The sequence below is a fragment of the Hydra viridissima genome, unplaced genomic scaffold (assembly GCF_058129835.1).
Source record: "Hydra viridissima isolate aposymbiotic clone 2 unplaced genomic scaffold, HvirCarnegie_v1 scaffold_11, whole genome shotgun sequence".
NCBI classification, from domain to species: domain Eukaryota; kingdom Metazoa; phylum Cnidaria; class Hydrozoa; order Anthoathecata; family Hydridae; genus Hydra; species Hydra viridissima.
Window position 1 is genome coordinate 13,496,380 of NW_028324310.1, and position 19,673 is coordinate 13,516,052.

Consider the following 19,673-nt stretch of genomic DNA (forward strand, 5'->3'; position numbering starts at 1 on the left):
TGAAGCATTTGTGGCTGCCATTCTCCTCAAAAAATTTTTAATCGCGTCCATGATTCCCCCACCTCCAACGACGTTCTTTTTAAAATATCTTCTGTTGTTCACAATGAGCATTTTTTTAAAATGAGAAAATATTTTTTTAGATCTGTTCTCACGACTCGATGTATTTTTGAATTGCTCTGTATTCTTCTTTGTTAATTTCCCCCTGTCTCAAAAGCTCGTCACAAATGGCAACGGCTTCGTTTCTCGATGCTATATTTCCAGCATGTCCTGCGGCAATGCTCAAGTTAAGCCTTTGCGTAAGCACATTTGGATCGCTCGGAAGAATGATCACTCCTCGACCTTTTCTTCCACTCGTTTTTGTATAATTTTTTTTCCAAATTGTTTTAACAATCGTTTTCCACTTTTCACCTCTATTTGATTTTGGCACGGTTGGTGTCCCTTCCTTCTCCATTGCATGCGTTTCAACGAGTATTTTTTCATAATTTTTCATGTCCTCGTCTGACACCTTTGTTGTATCAGGTGCAGATTTTGTGATCAATTCCCAAAAACCTTTTGTCCCCTCATACTTTTCTCCGTCAATAATAACGTCGTTATTATCGATAAAAATTTCTTTGTCTCCAATAAACATTTTTCCGGGTTCTTCTTTTTTTGCGTGAATTCCAAAAACTTTGTCTGCACTATTTTTAACTGTTGCGTAAGTGTATAAATATTTCATTGCAATATTTCCAACATTCATTTTTCCAAAACTTTTTAAAAAAGTTTTATCATCGCTTTTTGGACTTTCAAAAGACGGCTCGCTTTCTGGATAAGTCAAAGCAAGTGGAGTATTTTCAACCTCTCTGTATGCGATGCTTTTTAGTTCGTTTTTTATATTTTCATTGCTCTCAATCAGAGGCTTAAAAAACTTGCTCAAATCAGTCTGATAATTTGCATCTGAAATGTTGGTGTTGAGACTCTCATTGTAAAGCTTTTCTCTATTAGCTTTATATTCTCTCAAAATCTCATCTCGCTTTTCAGGATCTTGTATTCTAAAAAAAGACATTTTTAGAATACGGAGAAAAAAACTTAAAACAAAAACTCAATTGCGTTTACGATTTCTTAAACAAGTTGTTGAATGCTTTTATCGCGTCTTCTCTTCCTTTTTGGATCAACGACTCTTTAGTCAATTCGTCAATGACGCTTTTTGTCTTGGTTCGGATTTCTTCACTCATGGCTTTGAATTTTTGAAGCTCGCTGAGAATGAGTTCGTACTCGGAATCACTCACAAATCCATCCATGAGAGATTTTGAAATGTGGTCGCTAATCGTATTCAATTTTGACTCGGAAAGAACTTTCAATTTTTCGTGCTTTTCAGCCTTTAGCATCATTTTTTTGTTCTGACGATTTCCGAAAATGGATAAAGCTCCCAATACAACAGCAACCCCTTCACACGCAATCGAAACTGGAGTGGCAACAACGGTTGATAAAAGTGCAATACCTGTAACCCCTAAACCAATGCATACCGTTTGCAATCCGTCGTCGGTGAAACGAATTATTTTTGCCGCTCGATGGTATTTTTTACTCAAAGCCATTCGTTTCACTTTTTCATCCTCTATTTCTTTTTGGATCTCACTTATTTTTTGAAGTCGATATAAATGCCCTCCATCTGATGGTGCCGTTGGAAGAACTGGATAAATTTTTTCAGTGTTTTTGATTATCTCCATCTTTTTAACAAAGACACATTTTTTTTAATTCGAATCGATGTAGTTTATTTTACAAAGCTTTTCACCTTTTTTAACGGTGACTTCCTGGTTGTTATAATTGTGTATGGTCATAACTATGTCATCCACAGACTCGGAAAAAATAGCATCGTTTTTGAAATAATTCAATTGGTTGCTTATTTTATCCATCAAAGTGACGACAGCAATTCCTTTGTCTAATTGTAAACCTATGGACAACGATATCTGCTTGTGAGATACAGGAGGAAATTTAATGTCTTGTTGAGCAAAAATCTCGTGCTGTCTGTTGGTGTTGAAATAGGTGGGATAATCCAACTTTTTCTTTGTTACAATAATGTTTTTTGTATTTTTTCGTTCCAACTCTTTGATTCTATCCTCTAAATGACTCAGATGGAAATTAAAATTGTGAATCTCTACTGAGGCGCTGTTTTTAAACAACTTGTGTGGGGCATGCATTTTTTAATATGAAAATAAAATGTTTTAAGTCGTTTTATTTTCAGTTTTTTGTGCTTTTTACATTTCCTCGTCAGAATCCATTTCTCCCAAATCCAAGTTTTCACACATCATGATGCTATGAGGTAAAGATGCATTTTTTACGATGATGGCTTCGGACAGTTTAACTTGAATAGACACAATCGAAGGACCAATATATACCCCATCAATTCTAAGTGCTCCAATAGCATAACATCTTTGGTTGATAAAATCATGTCCAGAAGATATGACCAAATTTTTATTATTACGTTCACCTTTGACTCCATTTTTTATATCAAGAGCTGTTTTCTTTCTATGAAATGTAGAAGTAATGAATATTTCGTCTTCATTTTTAGATCCTTCAGATTCATGAAAATTCTTCGAATTTTTAGTTATATACATTTTAGCATAAAACACTGGCGCTGCATCAGCATGGTCAGCTTTATATTTTAAAATACTCAATTCGTTAGAGTTAATTTGCTTTCTTCTTCCTCCTTTTTTAAGTTTGGATGACAATTTATCTACTTCACCTCTAATAAACAAAGTAATCTTTTCCATTGTGCTAATAAAATTTGCTTCTTCTTCAGTTTTACCCTTTTTAGCATCAAAGCAAACAAAGGGCATGGAATATCCAGTCAATTTTTGTGTTACCGGATCTTTATTCTCACACACACCATACGAAAATAATGTAGGTGTTCGTAATACAAGAGGACCATCTCCAGTTGGATAAGAATACTTTACTGACACTTTTTGATAGACTACTGGTTTTGTTGCTTCGTAAATTTCTCCAACTGATAATTTGCTCTCATCAAAATTTTCAATTGTAATAAAATTCATTTCTTTTCTATGTACAAGATTTTTATTTAACTCAAAATAAAAATTTTTTTCACTTCTTTATTATCCTAACCCTTTGACTAAGGAATTAACTTTATCATCATTTTAATTATTTTACTAATTATACCACCGTGTCTATGCAAGTTATTCATGGTTGTTTCCAATTTCATATTTCTACTATCCCATCGAAAATAATCTTCCACTTCTAAAAAATCATCAACCAATTCACTTTCAAAATAAAACATCTTTTCAAGGATATCTTTCATATCATCTAAATTCACTGCTTCATGCATACTACAACGCAATTCATTCAACATCAATTGGTACTTAGACATGAACCTATTCAAGTCAATATGTTTCATGCTTTCATACATATCAGCTTCAAGTTCATTTATTTTTATAATCATCTCATTCATTGTCGCATTCATTTCTTTTCTATATACAAGATTTTTATTTAACTCAAAATCAAAAATTTTTTTTTTCTTGCCATACAAAACGACGCGACTATTTTTGCAAACTTAACAATTCTTCATTATTCACCCAAGAGTTGAATGAATCTGGATATCCAAACCATTTGACTAAAGATCTGTTCTTTTGCTTTCGAATGACTTTTTCAATTCTAAATATGTCTTGATTGGTCTTTTGCATTTCTTGTTCATAAAACGTACCTTTAATTTCTTCACCGTTAGCATCAGCGATTTTATACGTGAGTGGATTCGTATGCCGAACTTTTGACACGGTAAAAACCTCTTCAGTCCATCTCGGTGTATACCCCTTTTCAAAATGAGACTTCTTTTTTACGATCCTCACTTTGTCACTCATTGAAAATTTTGGTCCTGCTCTTTCTGTTTGCGTCTTTCCATTCAGGTTCATCCAAACCCTATATTTATTCTTTTTATCCCTGGCTTCCACTGGAGTCATTTTGATAGAAGAGTGTTTGGCGTTGTTATAATTTTTCACCATTTCATCTAATACGTCAATGTATTTATTGGTGTTGTTGGCTGAAAAATATTTAAACATTCTTTCTTTCATCGTTCTATTCCATCGCTCGACAACAGAACTTTTTTCCTCGTTTTCAGTGGAGTATAATTGCACACCTAGAGCTTGTACATGCTTGTTATAAAACTCTTTACCTTTATCCACCCACATCTTTGTACACCTTCTCTCCTCAAATATTTTTCTTAGAGCGTTAGCTACATCAACTCCAGTTTTACTCTTTAACGGAACAATCCATCCATACTTTGAAAACACGTCGATCACCATGAGCAAATATTTTACCCCGTTGTTGAATTTTGAAAACGATTGCATGTCAACCAAATCTGCAGCCCATATTTCATCCATGTCATTCACAAACACTTTTCTTCTTTTAAAATGATGAATGACTGGTTTATGAAGCTCGTTTGCAAGTTGATCCGTCCATTTCAGGTTCTCCGGTGCTTTTTTTTAGATCCTTCGGATACACCTAATCCGAATTTAGTTTTGGCTTTGATGATGGGAGTGATCAGTTTTCTTTCGTTTATCTCTTTTTGAGTAGGGTTTGGAATGGAGTTCATTTCTTCAAGCATCATTTGATCTGCCAAATTTCTGCTTTGAACGTCGTTTAAATATTTATAAGCTAAATCATGATGGTATGCTGCATTGTCCACTCGATCTACCGGTTTGCTCCACTCTTGATACATGTCTGTGGATGTGAGTCTTTTGTCCAAGTTTGTGCCAGGTCCTGCAAAATTCATTCCTGGAATGTGCATTTCTCCTGGAAATTTTGCCCATGGAAGCTTTATTTTTTTTGAAAAATTGTTGATCGATTCCACCAAGTCTCCTCCTTTTGCCGTATGCGAAGATGATCTTTTGAGCGCATGCGAAGAAACAAACTTACATTTGGTCGTTCCGCAAACGTTGCAAGCCCCTTTGACTATATGCTTGTTGTTTTTTGTGATTTCGTTTCTCAAATGATTCGTTTCTGTTTTCCTTTTGCATTTAACACAGTACATTTTAATTTAAAAAAAATATTTTTAAACTAAAAATGGAAGTGTCTGATTTGTCATGGAATATTGGAAAAATCAAAAGAAACAACAACAAGCTTTTACCGAGAAGCATTCGAGGAATCATCGTTGGAAAATCCGGATGTGGAAAAACAACGTTGCTTCTCAATTTATTGCTCAGACGTGGATGGTTGGATTATAACCATTTGCAAGTTTTTGGAAAATCTCTTTTCCAACCCGAGTACAAAATACTAAAAAGTTCGTTCGAAAAAAAATTACCAAAAAAAATAATTCTCGACTTGTTCAAGGTACAAACCGAAATTGAAAAATTGAAACTAGATCCTGAATGTGTTATCAACGATCTTTCAAAAAATTTTTCCGAAACCGAGGGTATGGAGTGTGAATTTTTTGAAACGGCTGACGATGTGCCTAATCCTGAAGATCTTGATTCATCCAAAAACAATTTAATGATCTTTGACGATTTGCAACTAACCAAACAAAACAAGTGTGAAAAATATTACATCCGAGGAAGACACTCTAACGTCGACTGCTTTTACCTCGCTCAAAATTATTTCATGCTCCCAAGACAAACGATCAGAGAAAACACCAATTTTATCTGTCTCTTTCCTCAAGACTTAAAAAACATTAACCACATTTATCAAGATCACGTTTCGAGTGATATGGGAAAAAAAGAGTTTGAAAAGTTTTGTAGGCATTGTTGGTCTGAACCTCACGGATTTGCGGTGATTGATTTGTCGTCAAAAAAGGACAATGGAAAATATCGAAGCGGATTTGACACTTTTTATTTTCCAAAAGACGCCTGAATTCAAAGAATCTAAAAAAATTCGAAGAATTTTTCACGGATCTGAAGGATCTAAAAAAAATGTTACATAATAAAAAAATGTCAGGTATAATCATCGACGTGGATGGAAATTCCAACGTAATCATAACAGAATTTTTAGACAAAATCGTTTTTGAAAAAGGAAAAACTTATGAAATGGCTTTTCTAGGGCTTGAGACGTACAACAGCTTTCCAAACATCATCAGCAAAAACAATTCTTTCCGGTATAGCATGAACAACGGAATCCATTGGGAAAACGTCGTCATTCCAGACGGGAGCTACGACATCAAAGACATCAACAATTATTTACAAAAGACCGTCTCAAACACAATAAAAAATTATGCGTCTCAAAGCGCCAGCTACGTCACAGCAAATAAAATCAGCTACTCTCCCGATAACATAAAAATCGGATCCAATTTAAACACTTTAAAATCAACCATCACACTTGGAATGAATTATTTGATGGATTTGAACGTGGAAAACAGCATCGCATCAGTTTTAGGATTTACAAAAAGACAATTGGATCCTAATTCCGAATATGAGTCTGACGATATTGTTAGAATTTCAAGCATCAACACGATCAGAATCCTCAACAACGTCATCGGGTCGGCTTACGTCAACGGCTCCCAACTCAATTGCATCTACTCTTTTTATCCAGCTGTTGGTCCTGGTTTTAAAATCATCGAAAGACCAACTCATTTGACTTACCTCCCTGTCAAAGTCCCAGAAATTTCCACAATGATCACTCGCGTTGTTGACCAAAATGGAAATTTGGTTGATTTTCGTGGAGAGGAGATTACGATCCGTTATCACATTCGAGAAGTGAAATAAATATTTTTTCCCACATTTAAAAATGAGCAAATATGTTAGTGTTAAATTAAATGTGTCTCAGGGACAGATTGAAAAAATAAAAAAATCAATGATAGCAGGTAAACCTGTGAGCATCCGTATTTCAAAAGATGATTTTAACGGAAACGACGTTTTACTTGTAACACAAAATCAACATCGAAAACTTTTGGACGCCCTCCATCGAGGAGTTGGAATCACCATTAAAATGAGCAAAACCCAATTGGAACATAACGCAAATGTGAAAGGAGGATTTATTGGAGCTCTTCTACCTTTATTGGGTATGTTGGGTAGTACACTTGCAACAAGAGTAGTTCCAGCTCTTGCCACCGGATTGTTAGCAGGTGTAGGATCTTCTGCAGGTTCTGCTATGGTTGATAAAATTGCAGGAAGAGGTATCGTTTATTTGAAAAAGAATGGAAATGGAATGAAAATGGGAACGCACAGAGGAAACGGATTATTTTTAACACCCTGGCCTAAAGGAGGATCATTCAAAGACGGAGTTTACGTTAAAAGCGGAAGAGGATATGAATCTATCGGAGCTGGTTTGCTTCTCGGACCAAACTCTCCATTCTCAAGCATCCCTTTTTTAAATTTAATTTTGTAAATTATATAGTGAAAAAAAAACTTTTTTAAAATGACTTAAATAAATTCTTTCTTGTTATAAAAATGAGTATTACAGAACAAGAAGAATTTGAGGAATTCCTTTACAGCGAACTACAGGAAATAAACACTTTTGACCCAGAATTACACAGAATGGCCATACAATTCCACGATGATAATCACAAAAAAAGAATTGATGAAAATTATATTAATAAAATTAAAAAATTAAATACCTTACCCATTCATACCAATACTAAACTCTTACTACGACATGGATTTGAAGAACAACGACAAAAACAACATGCACAAAGAATTAGAGAAACGCGAAGAGAAAAATATAAACATCTTTTTCCATACTTGAACTACTACAAAGAATAAATTAAGTCATTCACAACCTTTTTTCATAATGTCATCTCATTATGAAAATGCACAAAAATGGAAATACGCAAAAAATCTGCGCAAAGAAAAAAAAATCTGCGCAAAAATGGAAATACACAAAAATCTGCGCAAAAATGCCAATGAGCCAGAACCCGCTTTTTATAGTAGTGGTATTTTATTACTTTACAAATTCTTAATTCAATTTAAATTACAATTTTTAAATTTATATTCACACTAACAATTAAACTTAATTTTAATTTTATCAAAATGCTGGTTAGATACGGTCAATTTTCATGCAAATGATAATTGCAGAAATTTCCTTAGGTTCCAGCGAATAATATAATAAAGACTAAATGTAACAGATAAGCAATAATAAAAAAAAAACAACAGCAACTTTTAACTGTACCTTTTGTTTTTGTGATATGTGGAAAAGTTATTCGCAGAATAAAAGATTCCCCAATTGTACCAAAAAAAGTTGCATACAATTTTACATTTGTGGCATTAGCAGAGTTTGTTGTTGAAATTTCTGTTCCGTTAATTCCAATGTTTCGATGGACAACTTGGTTAGAGCTATTTAAAAACTCGACATTGTACAAAACATAACATTTACCAAAAGTAATAGGTTTCCATTTTATTATAACAGAGAAATCCCATAATTGCACCACAGATAATTCTTTTACCATTGGCGGTATGACTGTACAAAAAATATAGTGACAAAAGTTTATCGCCTTATTTCTAATGAAAGCTGTTTTATCTAAAGCGGCTAAAGTAAGTTATATTTATAATTTAGGTGTCCTGCATCTTTCATATTACAAGTTGACTAGACTTTACAGTGAAACTTCTACCTTAAAAATTTTAAGCTAGATATTACATGAAACTATTTTGCTTTATTTACATAGCAAAAAATAAAAACTATTTTAAAACTTATCAAAACTTTTGATGTTAAACTTTTCATTGATTATCTTATAAACATTTTTTTATAAAAATCTGTTTGTAATTACTTACATTGAACTATCACAGTAGAACTTCGATAAATTACTTTTCCATTTCCAGAAACATTTAGTTGCAAAGCCATACCACAGTCATTTGCAGTTATTTTACCCAAGTCGTAAACAAACTTGTATGTATTGTTTGTTGTTTCGGTTGAACTTTTAGCGTTGTATAGTCGTTCTGGAAGTTTTATAATACAAACGGGCTTCGGCTTCCCATATACTATTGTTTCAAAAGCCAGTGTCTTACCTTCCTTTATGAAAAGCAACTCAGGGAAACTCAAGATAGTCGGGTCAGCTAAAATACAACAACACACTACAGACAAAAAAGCATTTTAAACACAAACTTTGAGGCATGTTGTTTTCATTTTAAAGAATTTTGCTTAAAATATCAAATGCAAAAAGAAGTATAATTAAATTTTCAAACCGTTAACAGTAATTGATATTGTTGTGTTAACTTGCGCATCAACTTGAAAAGTCCAATATGTCTTTACATAAAACAGATATATTCTTAAAATCATGGAATCATTGATATGTAAATTATTAATAGATAACTTATAGTTAAAACCCGATACGTTGCCAGAGATTCTACCTCTAAACATTGCTATAGCATATGGTTGAAGGGTGAAACTACTTTTAGCACCTGTTGCTATTACATTGGAACCAAATATAAAGCTTAATGATGTAAACCTTTCGTTTTCACTTAAAAAGACCGCTGCTGTGATATCTACATTATCTCCTTCTTTTAAATCTGTTTTACTAACTGAGCCATTTATTGATGCTGTTATGACTAAAAAAAAGAAAACGGTGTTGAAAATGTTAATAATCAAAATATTACTATTAATTACACTTCTTTAACACTAAAAAATTGTTACCATGAATCTTACAATTTAACTAATTCTTAAACAAAAATATTAAAGAATGAAGTTTTTGACCAAGACAAGTAGATGGTTTAGAGTGTCAATACCCGTCCACTCTCACTTCTCTTATTAGTTATGTATATATATATATATATATATATATATATATATATATATATATATATATATATATATATATATATATATATATATATATATATATATATATATATATATATATATGTACAGTAGCGTCCAAAAGTAATTGGACAAACTAAATATGTCGTTTTAAAAAAGAACTTTCTCAACAAATGATAAATTTTCAGCATTTTTTATGAAGATTTCTATCAAATATTATATAATACAATTTTTTGCTGAAACAAAAGGTTTTTTGACAGGACGACGGCCAAAAAGGTTGTTTTGTCTTAAGCAACGCTTTACTGTAGCATAAGAGCAAGAAATTTGATGTAACTGTATAAATTCTCTATGAATTTCTTTAGTACTCTTGCGCGGATCTGCCTTTGACAATCTTACTACAACATTATCTTGGCGAAAAGTTGTTGATTTCAGGCGTCCTGACTTTGTTGAAACTTAGTTGTGACTCCGCTGTTGAAAAACTTTTAATGTATAACCAACTGTTGATCGCGGAATGTTCATATCTATTTTAATTTATCGCACAGTCTTACCGTTATTAAATGCTTGTACAATCAAATTTTTCACTGCGACGCTTAAATAATGTCCCATTGCAAACTATTGATCATTGAATGTTTTTATAAAAACATGCCTTCAAAAAATGAAGTTAAAATAGTCTAAGTTATATCAACATTGTTAGAATTTAGCTTGTCCAATTACTTTTGGACGCTACTGTATATATATATATATATATATATATATATATATATATATATATATATATATATATATATATATATATATATATATATATATATGAAGATTTTACCACTTCTAAATGGTCTCCGAATTTTTTCAGATAAGGTGATGCTAAACTAGCTCGTTTCCCTCGAAACATATTCAGTGAAATATAGCTAGACGAAGAAAATTTCGGCTTAGCAGCTTAAAAAGACTCCAGCAATACCATCAACCAACAAAGTAAAACCTTGCCAGATTCCTGTAAATAGAACTCATAAAGTATTCGGATATCTTTTTTAACTTGATTGAATTACATTTACGACATTTTGTTGTGTGTATAGTGAGAGCAGTTTTTGAGAGTACGAATAATTATTCACTGACCAATTTTGTTCACAATTTATAAAATATTTTTAAAATAAGAAATAGAGACAAACTGAAAAGTTTCACACTCACAGGCAATAATATAAACAAGGTTTCCAGTTGTTTATATATTGGGGAGAGTTGATAATGTGGAGCAGTTCATTTTTTAAATCATATTTAGACCAAAATTATATATACCATGATGAAGCATCATTATCCCACCACAGAAGTTTATTTTTTATTTCATTTTGGTGCCTGCAAATCATAAGATTTGTCTGTATTAAAAAGCAACAAAAATACACCATTTTGCATTTTTACTCTTCGTTGGTAATTGTCCATTTTACTTTGATCTTAATTAACTCGATTAAATTGATGTAATGAACAAATTAGGTTTTTGATTTGTGCTTACAGCAAAGGAATTTGCGCTTGATTACATACAGCTATTCACGAAAGTTTAAACGAATGCAGAATTTTTATCAAGCATGTTTGGTTTTTGTTTAATAAAGAAAAACTGTAAAATGATATCGAATTAATTTTTTTTATTTATTAAAGAAAAAGTAATTAGCTTTAAAATGAATATGAATATGTTATAAAAATTTTAATATTTAGTTAGAAAAAAGCTATTACAAAAAATCTTATAGGAAAAATAAGAAGCACAAAAGTTTAAACGAATTGCAACATTCGAACAAAAAATGAAAAAAAAAAAACAAAATTAATATTTGAAGTGTCCTCCTTTGTTTTTATAGCAAAGATAAACTCGTTTATGCATTGATTCAACTAATTTCATGCACATCACGCGAGGTACCTTCAGCCAGTACTCATTCAAAAGTTGCTTTAAATGCTGAGTTGATTGAATTTCATGGTATGTCAGTTGATTGTCGATCCAAGACCAAATATTTTCAATTGGGTTGAGATCTGCTGATCTAGGGCACCAGGGCATCACCTTGAACTTTTTTTTCAAAAAATATTTTTTGATTGAGTGTGCTGTATGAGCTGAAGCCCAGTCTTGTTGAAAGATGAATTGCTTGCTTCTGCCATACAAGTGTCTGATTGATGGAACCAAACACGTTTCCAATATGTTCTTGTAGGTGTATTGATTAATTCGGCCTTCATACAGCTCACAGAAGCCTATCCCTTTCTGAGAAAATTATCCCCAGATGCCAACCGAACCTCCACCGCCTTGTCGACGATGTTGCAAAAACCTGTTTGAATATTTCTCAGTTGCAAATCTTTTGTTTTAAATTCTTCGCTTGGGGTTTACAACTTGAAAGTTAGCTTCATCACTCCAAATAACTTTTGCCCACTGTTCTACAGACCAGTCCAGCCTTTCTTTGGACCACACTCGTCGTTTACGTTTATCCGTGATTGAAAGAATAGGTTTTTTAGCAGCTATGTACGTTCCAATACCTTTGTCCGACAATGTTCGTCTCACGAGCTCTCTGCTAACTTTTGGATTATTTTTTGACTCATTGAAGATTTGTGCTAGCTTTTTGTAGCTGAGTCTGGGGTTTTCTCTGCTCATTCTGAATATATCATTTTTGTCACGGTTGCTGAGTTTGGATGGTCTCCCAGTACGCGGCATGTCGGAGACGTCCTTGGTAAGTTCCCAGGTTTTGATGGTTTTTCGAACGCAAGATTCAGAAATGTGAAGTATTTTGCTTATTTTAACGTATGTGTGATTTTTTGTCCGCGCCATACCAATAACTTGCCATTTAATGTCACTAGAAACTGATTTTTGATCCATTTGCACGCAATTTCAATTAATTTGAAATTTACAATATTTTAAATTGATTTTTAATGAATTAAAAGCTGCCGGATGATGTTGTGATGAATTATTTTATTGAAAAACTACTCAATTATTTGCTAATTAATTGATAAATTTGCTGCGAAAAAAAATTTCGCAGCGGATTTATCAATTAATTAGCAAATAATTGATCCTAAATAAAATCGTTTACACTTTTGTGAAACCTCTTAATTTGTATCACTTACCTTTAAATGAAATTTCTGAGTAAACGGTAATGAGTCAAAACCTACTTTTTTTTTATTCTATTAACAAATAACCTATTTACCAAATTGGAAAAATGATTATTTTGATATCTATTTCCGTTAGATTTTTATTCAAGAAAAACCGAAGATTAGATTTGAAAATTCTGCAATCGTTTAAACTTTCGTGAATAGCTGTACAACAGACTAACACAGGTGTTCCACATCTCATCATCTCTACTGTTGTCATGTTTGACTAAAATATTTTTAACTATCTAGCCTTTTAGTCACTTGCTGTTTATTTACCAATCTATCCATTTATCTTTCTCGTTTTTAAAATCGTAAAATAAATCTTGACTTCTTGATATAAGCAAAAATTATTTTTCCCTTTAGAAAAGTGCTACAACTTATTACAAGTGGAAAACTTATTTTGAGTATAATGTATTCTTGAATCTTGTTTTGCTTTACAATTTCTTTAAGATAGCATAGTGTTTGATGGTAAGTTGTAAATTTTGAAAGATTTTCTGAACTAGCTGTAGATCTTAGTTACTTGAAATTAAAATCCACTTCATCTACAATAGTAAATAGACTGAAAGATAACTGGGAGGACAAAACATTTAAAAGTTGCTAAATTGTGTTTAATGATTCCAATGATAATATTAGCTTTAGAGAAATTTTGTCTGAATGCAATGAGGAGAGTGAAAAAAAATGAGCAAATTGGTTTGGTGTAGCGACTGGTAATGAATATTGTGGATTATGCGATTATCGAAGTTGACACAAAGTAAGAAAGTAATTTATGTGTAGGGTGCGTGTTGAGTAAGAAAGTTAAAGATGGGGGATATGAGGTGGAGCATCTGGAGCGAAAAAGCATGTTAAAGACTCTGCTTTAGGAGAATATTTAAAAAAACCTCTTCAGAAGATATGCACCAAATACCTTTAAAGCAAATAAGAGCACTTTAACCACCACGAGGCATACCAGGGAAAATTTAAGAAATGCAAGGAAACATTGTTTTTAAACATTGATTTTAGAAACATGGCAGCTTTGCTTATTTTTGCTTCGTATGATTTAGAAAAACATTCATTTAAATTATGATTAGTGAAAAAAAAAGTATTGGTTTTCAATTTCTATGTGAATGATTAGTTCATCATTCTTCTTTTTATTGTCCCTTTTCTCACCACCATTATCCCGATTCTCATCACTATATGTAAATAATGAATACGTTTGTTTTGCAGATTATTACAATAAAAGATATAAGGATGGTTAAATTGATTTATTAATCCATAAGCAATTAGATGTTTATGTTATTGAAAAACTTTGGGATTATTTCTAGACAAATAGAAGTGAAAAAACATTGCTTTTGTTGAAGTGCGTCCTCGTCCCTCATCTCATTTATCTCTTTTAAGAATATTAGTAAGATCGCTACGTGTTACAAAATTTTCGAGGAAGAGCAAAGTGATTGATATGGTTTGATATAATTGTGATGTGAAAATCAATGAATTAAAGAAATGAGAAGGTAAAATTTATAAAAGTTCTCTCTTTCATTTTAGTAAAGAACCATTATCCAGCGTGTTTCTTCATTAATGTATATGTTAGTTTAGAAAAGGAAAAGTTTTCGTCAGTATTTTATTTAACTTTTAAAAAGTCAACGTTGAATTTTGGTTATTTTAACTAAAAACAAACAGAAAAAAGGCTAGAAATAAATAATAGGATGAATCTCGTGAAGTAATGCTAACTATAATTGTGGAAGCTCTTAATTAAAGGGTGAGGCAGCGATCCGCGGTCTAATCTTTACCTAGGTTTCGTGACGTAAATAAAATTTTCCGAACCCTTTATTTACATGACAAAAAAACTTGTTTTGGATGGTTTATGTTCAATGAACTTTTTAGATTTAAGTAAAATTGTGAATGAAAAACGCCTTTGTTTAAAATTTTACAATAAAAGTCATAAAATGATTTAAATTTTATTCGTGGGGATTAGCGCCTTCAAGTGAAGTTTTTGTATTTATAGAGTATCTAAAACTACATTTTAGAAAAAAACGTGTCAATGTTGAAAGGGCCGAAATTGGTTTTCCAGTGAACAAAAGTATATTGAGAAGATTCATATAATATCAGTCAGAAAGATGGCAAAACTGTTTATTCTGCTTATTGTTGATGAGAGGACAGAAAAAAAGTCATTTTTTAGAGTTCAAAAGAACTCTAAGGGCCTGTTTATATGCAAAGCGTTTGCCGAGATCTCGACATCGTCCTTATTTCAACTTAATTTTATTTTACGTTTATATGAATATAAACAGGCCCCGCTTTCCATATAAACAGGCCCTAAAAGTTTGACCCGTTCTACATGCAAACTTTTGACAGTCTAAAAAAATGAGATTGGTACGATCAAAGAAGCTTTTGAATCAGTAATATAAAACCATGTTTTGTCAACAGTCAAAATTTTCAGTGACGAAAAAATTTTTAGTGTTGACAGTGCAATCATTAAGCAAAATGACAGGTTCATAGGAGAGGTAACAGGGCACCGCCGGTGTGTATCACAGGAATGATAACTTCTAAAGAAAGGAAATTTACCTCTGATGTGTTGATCAACTTACTAAAACATGTGGTGCGATGGCTGAAGAAGCCTTTCCCATAAGACAATTACATCTTTCAACAAGGCATTACAGAGTGTATTGTCCTGTCATGGGTCCAGAATAACCCAACAATATCTTCAGGATTTCTAGCCAAAAGACTTTTGGTCACTATAAAACCCTGACTTGAATCCCCTTGACCAAATTGTGTGTAGTTGAAAAAGGCTTAAAAAAAGGCCTACACAAGTGACAAATCATTAAAGTCATTTCATTTTATTTATCTGTAGGCATTATGTATTAACAAGTCTACAGAAATTATATGGAGGATCAGATTCTCTCGACAAAAAATTAAATATATGCCATTGAAAATTCAAAAAATCCCATTGAAAACTCATGGAAAAAGCTTTACAATTTGACAACATTAACGTGTAAAAATACATTACAGCTGTTCTAACAAATAAAATTAACTTGACTATATGAGAAAAAAAGACGCTGTTTTAAAATAATTTAAATCAAAAGTTGCGCTATCAAATGCTTAGTTACTTTGAAATGTAACTTAGTAACAATTAGCCAGATCTTTTTCGCTTTGTTATCTTACCTTCTGGTTTTTCGTGGTACCATTTGCTTTGTAATTATGTCAACACAGTTACAACAAAATGTGAAGGCTTTTTTTTCTCAAGCGAAAAAGTATATAAAATTTTATGCAAAGTAATTAGAATTTGCGCAGCAACGTTTGCACCATTTGACTTTTTTACATTCGGTTGGAAGTGTGTTGTCTCAGATCTCGTATTAAAGTCCATCTCCTAGCAATCTATACAGAACGCAGCCAGTATACTATTAATCGAGCTGAAAAGAACAATCTTCGGATACCGCAAAACGGGACACCAAAACTCATTTATTACGTTTCTAGATTTACAGCCATTTCTAGTGGAGGGTCAGGGTGAAGCCTACCACTGGCCTCTTGAAATTTGTTTAAATAAAAGATTATTTGTTAATGCTTAATCTTCTAATTTTTTTTTTCAGGACATTATTTTTAGAAGTCGATAAATATTAATGTATCTGATGTGGTAAACTTTTCCAATATATCAAAATTGTAAAGTATGTGAGCCACTTTAAATGCATTAACTGCGCGCTCAAGTAGTTTTATGAAAATAAAGATAAAACGGCAGCAATCAGAAGAAAGTTTGCATTTATAAATTTTGTAAAATTGTTCAGCTTTCTCAAATTTTTTTATTTATAAGGATATGCTTTATAGGTTAATTAAACAAAGATTAAAAGAAAAGTAAAAGATAGAGAAAAATAACACCTAGAAGTTATCAAAAAAACCACAAAAATGATAAACTTACCAAAAGAGATTAGAGCCAGGAATATTGTTATACAAGTAATTGACATTGTTTGAAACTAAAACAAATGTTTATCCATGATATACAACAAAGTTATTTTATCAAAATAACCTTAAAAAAATTTTTTTTTCACTTAAAAATAATCATAACTAGTTCACATGAATCTATTTAAAACTTAAAATTAATTCTCGTATATTCTTCTGGGATCCATGTTGTTGTATCCATGGTTTTAAAATACAACTTCAATTAAGCATCGACGCTTTGATCTTCCTTAACAACAAATGATAAAGACAAAAAAATGCACAAACGGTTATTATTTGAAAAAATTCAATTTTCAATATTTAGACCTACAAAGTTAAAATATTCCAGAAGAAAATATTGCGATACCTCAATTTCAGTATATTTATTTGTTTCAATTTTTCAAGACATTTCGCAGAACTTCTTTTTGATTTAAGTTCGTTAAACTTATTCTTTAAAAACAAGAAATCTTTAGAGCTACTGATGTAAAAGTTTGAACTTAAAAGACTAATGAAGATGCTTGTATTTTATTCTCTCACATTTTTCATTGACGGAAAAACTAAAATGCTAATACTTCATTATAATCCTGTTTAAGTTTCTTTGTTTTTTTTGTGACGTATCAGATCATGTTTCAACTATTTATTTTGTACCGAGAACTTGTTTGTTTTCTAGAAACAAAACAAAAATGATACTTTTATTTCCCTACTTTTGTTTTGAAATTTCAATTTGAAAGATGTTTTAAGTAAAACAAGACTTTTGCAAAAATTTTTTTACACTCCAAAAGTTCGTTAGAAAAAATATATTATGAGCCACATCATAACAAATGCCAAAATTAAACCAAACAATTTTTTGTTTTTTAATATAATTGATTTTCTAAAAAAGGATTCACCACTTAAATTTTTTTTTTTTAGTTATCTTTTAACTCTGATTGATATGGCGGTTAATCTTATCCTCAGAACTTAATTGAGGATGTTCTTAAACGGAGGCCTTAAACGGAGTGAATCTCGTTTGTGAGGAAAACTGATCATTATGTTTTTTGAACGAAAAACTGGTAGAGATAAAATGAGTAGGGAAAAGTGGCACATAACTTAACAAAAATCATTCAAACCTAAATATTTCACATTTTTTCTAGTGCAGTGCTTTTTTATTAAATGACCCCATAACTTTTTCTATGATAACTAGAAACACTGTTTGTTGTGCATCAGCTCAGTACACTTTGGTTAGTTTTTAGGAAAAATCAATTTATGTAACTAATTTTATATAAATTAGATTTTCCTTAAAACTCATTTATCAAATAAAATTTAATTTACCTTGAGAAAAGCAGACTGCAATATTGAAAAAGATCAGAAGTGCCTAGTTGCTGCTTTAAATTTGTCATAAACCCTAGAGCGCTGTATATATTTTCTGATTATTTTATATTTTAGATAAAAAATAAATTGAATAGCTAAAAAAAAAATTAGATACTCAACAGAAAAAAAGTAATAAGTTACAGAACAATTACGGTATATTTACCTATTGAAGTACCCACAGACGAATTTACCATGAAGAAAGCTTTCATGCAACGGTAAAATTTTAATATTTTAATCATCCTCCATGAGTTACAAGTTAAGTAAAAGCCCAATCTTGCTGACCGTAGTTGCAAGTAAATGTAGACAAACTCATTAATATAGTGCAATTCCAGCAACGAGATTCATTGTTGGTGTAAGACCTCACATGACCCATTTTAAAAGAGGTTTTTTAAAGCTGAAGGTTAGAAATTGATGATAAACCACTGTCCAGAATTACATATTGAGTGCCTTACATTTCATCTTCATACAGAACTCTTGGAGCAGATTCCTACTGAGCTAAACATTATTGAAACCATTAAGCAACTTTAAGTCTTATTGAGATCCCCAGATTATGATACCATTTAAAACCATTTTTTAGTTTTTTTGGCATAAGCATGATCCTGATACTTCAATATTAGTTAAAGCTTCTCTCCCTGGTGCATCAGTCAATATATAAGTGCAAGTTTTCTTCCATTTAAAACTTTTTTTACAAGGGGTGGCTTTAGAGAAAGGTCTTTTGATCAAAATTTATGCTTATAAATTGTCTTTAGAAACTAACGTACACTTATTTAAAGGTATATAGAACTAATATACTATCAAAGTATACTAGAACTAATGAAACTTATGATAAAGAACTACCTTCGGAAGATCATCTTAACTGATCTGGAGATACTGAGAAGCTTTTAGTTATAGTGCCCTTAAAAAGACAACAAATTTAAATGTCCTTTTAAAAATTTAGTAGCAGTATTTTTTTCGAAACTTTTAAATTTTTATTTTTTCTAGAGTCATATATATTCTTCCTGGGAGTTAAAAATATTATCCAATTTTACTTTTACAATTTTATTTGTACTTACAAAATTATCTATTTTTGGCTGGGTTCCCTTAAAAAGACAATCTTATTTTTGTTGATATCTTCTTAACGATTATCTCAATCGTGGAGATATTTTGTATAGTATTATCTGCTAGATATGTGTATCTTATTATATAAGGAAATTTGGAACTACTTTATTATTTCTCAAAATAATTAGAAAAACCATGTATTTTGACCCATAGACTTCATTTCTTAATAAGCATCTAGAACATTATTTTCTTAAATAATTTCAGTATTTTTATATTTTTTTCCTCTCTTTATATCTTAAAGTTTATTTTGACATATTAACAATTCTTATATCTTACGATTTCAATTAACAGCTACTTATTTTAGTGCAAATTAAAAAAAAAAGACTCAAAATCCAATTATTAGTATGCTGCATTTTTACATTACAGTGCTTGTAGAGTAACTGTTTTAATAGTTTAAAATGTTTATTACCATAGATAAAAATAAAAATGAAGCCAAAATTTAGCTTAAGAGTAACCTCAAATTCTATAATAAAAAAGCCAAGGAACAAATCTGAAGCAGCTGTAAAGCAGTTTAACCGAGATGAAAGGTACAAACAGATAAACCAAGCTGTAGAGTGGTGCAAAAT

The 19,673-nt window shown here is 31.4% G+C and overlaps 1 protein-coding gene across 4 annotated transcripts in view; it reads right to left on the reverse strand.

Moving 5' to 3' along the window:
* Positions 1 to 17,258, reverse strand: part of LOC149882297 (uncharacterized) — a 33,824-nt gene extending 16,566 nt beyond the window's left edge. For 2 of the 4 annotated variants that reach the window (XM_090066872.1, XM_090066875.1), the window contains exons 1-5: positions 17,030 to 17,237; positions 16,646 to 16,700; positions 9,090 to 9,452; positions 8,679 to 8,960; positions 8,080 to 8,367 (exon numbers count right to left, since the gene is read on the reverse strand). In XM_090066872.1, coding sequence (XP_089922998.1) covers positions 8,080 to 8,367; positions 8,679 to 8,960; positions 9,090 to 9,452; positions 16,646 to 16,691 — 979 coding nt within the window. In that variant the 5' untranslated portion in view covers positions 16,692 to 16,700; positions 17,030 to 17,237. Of the gene's footprint in view, positions 1 to 6,977; positions 7,661 to 8,079; positions 8,368 to 8,678; positions 8,961 to 9,089; positions 9,453 to 16,645; positions 16,701 to 17,029 lie in introns of those variants that run through there. The other 2 variants (XM_090066874.1, XM_090066873.1) reach the window with 2 other exon arrangements.
* Between the last annotated feature and the right edge of the window lie 2,415 nt (positions 17,259 to 19,673).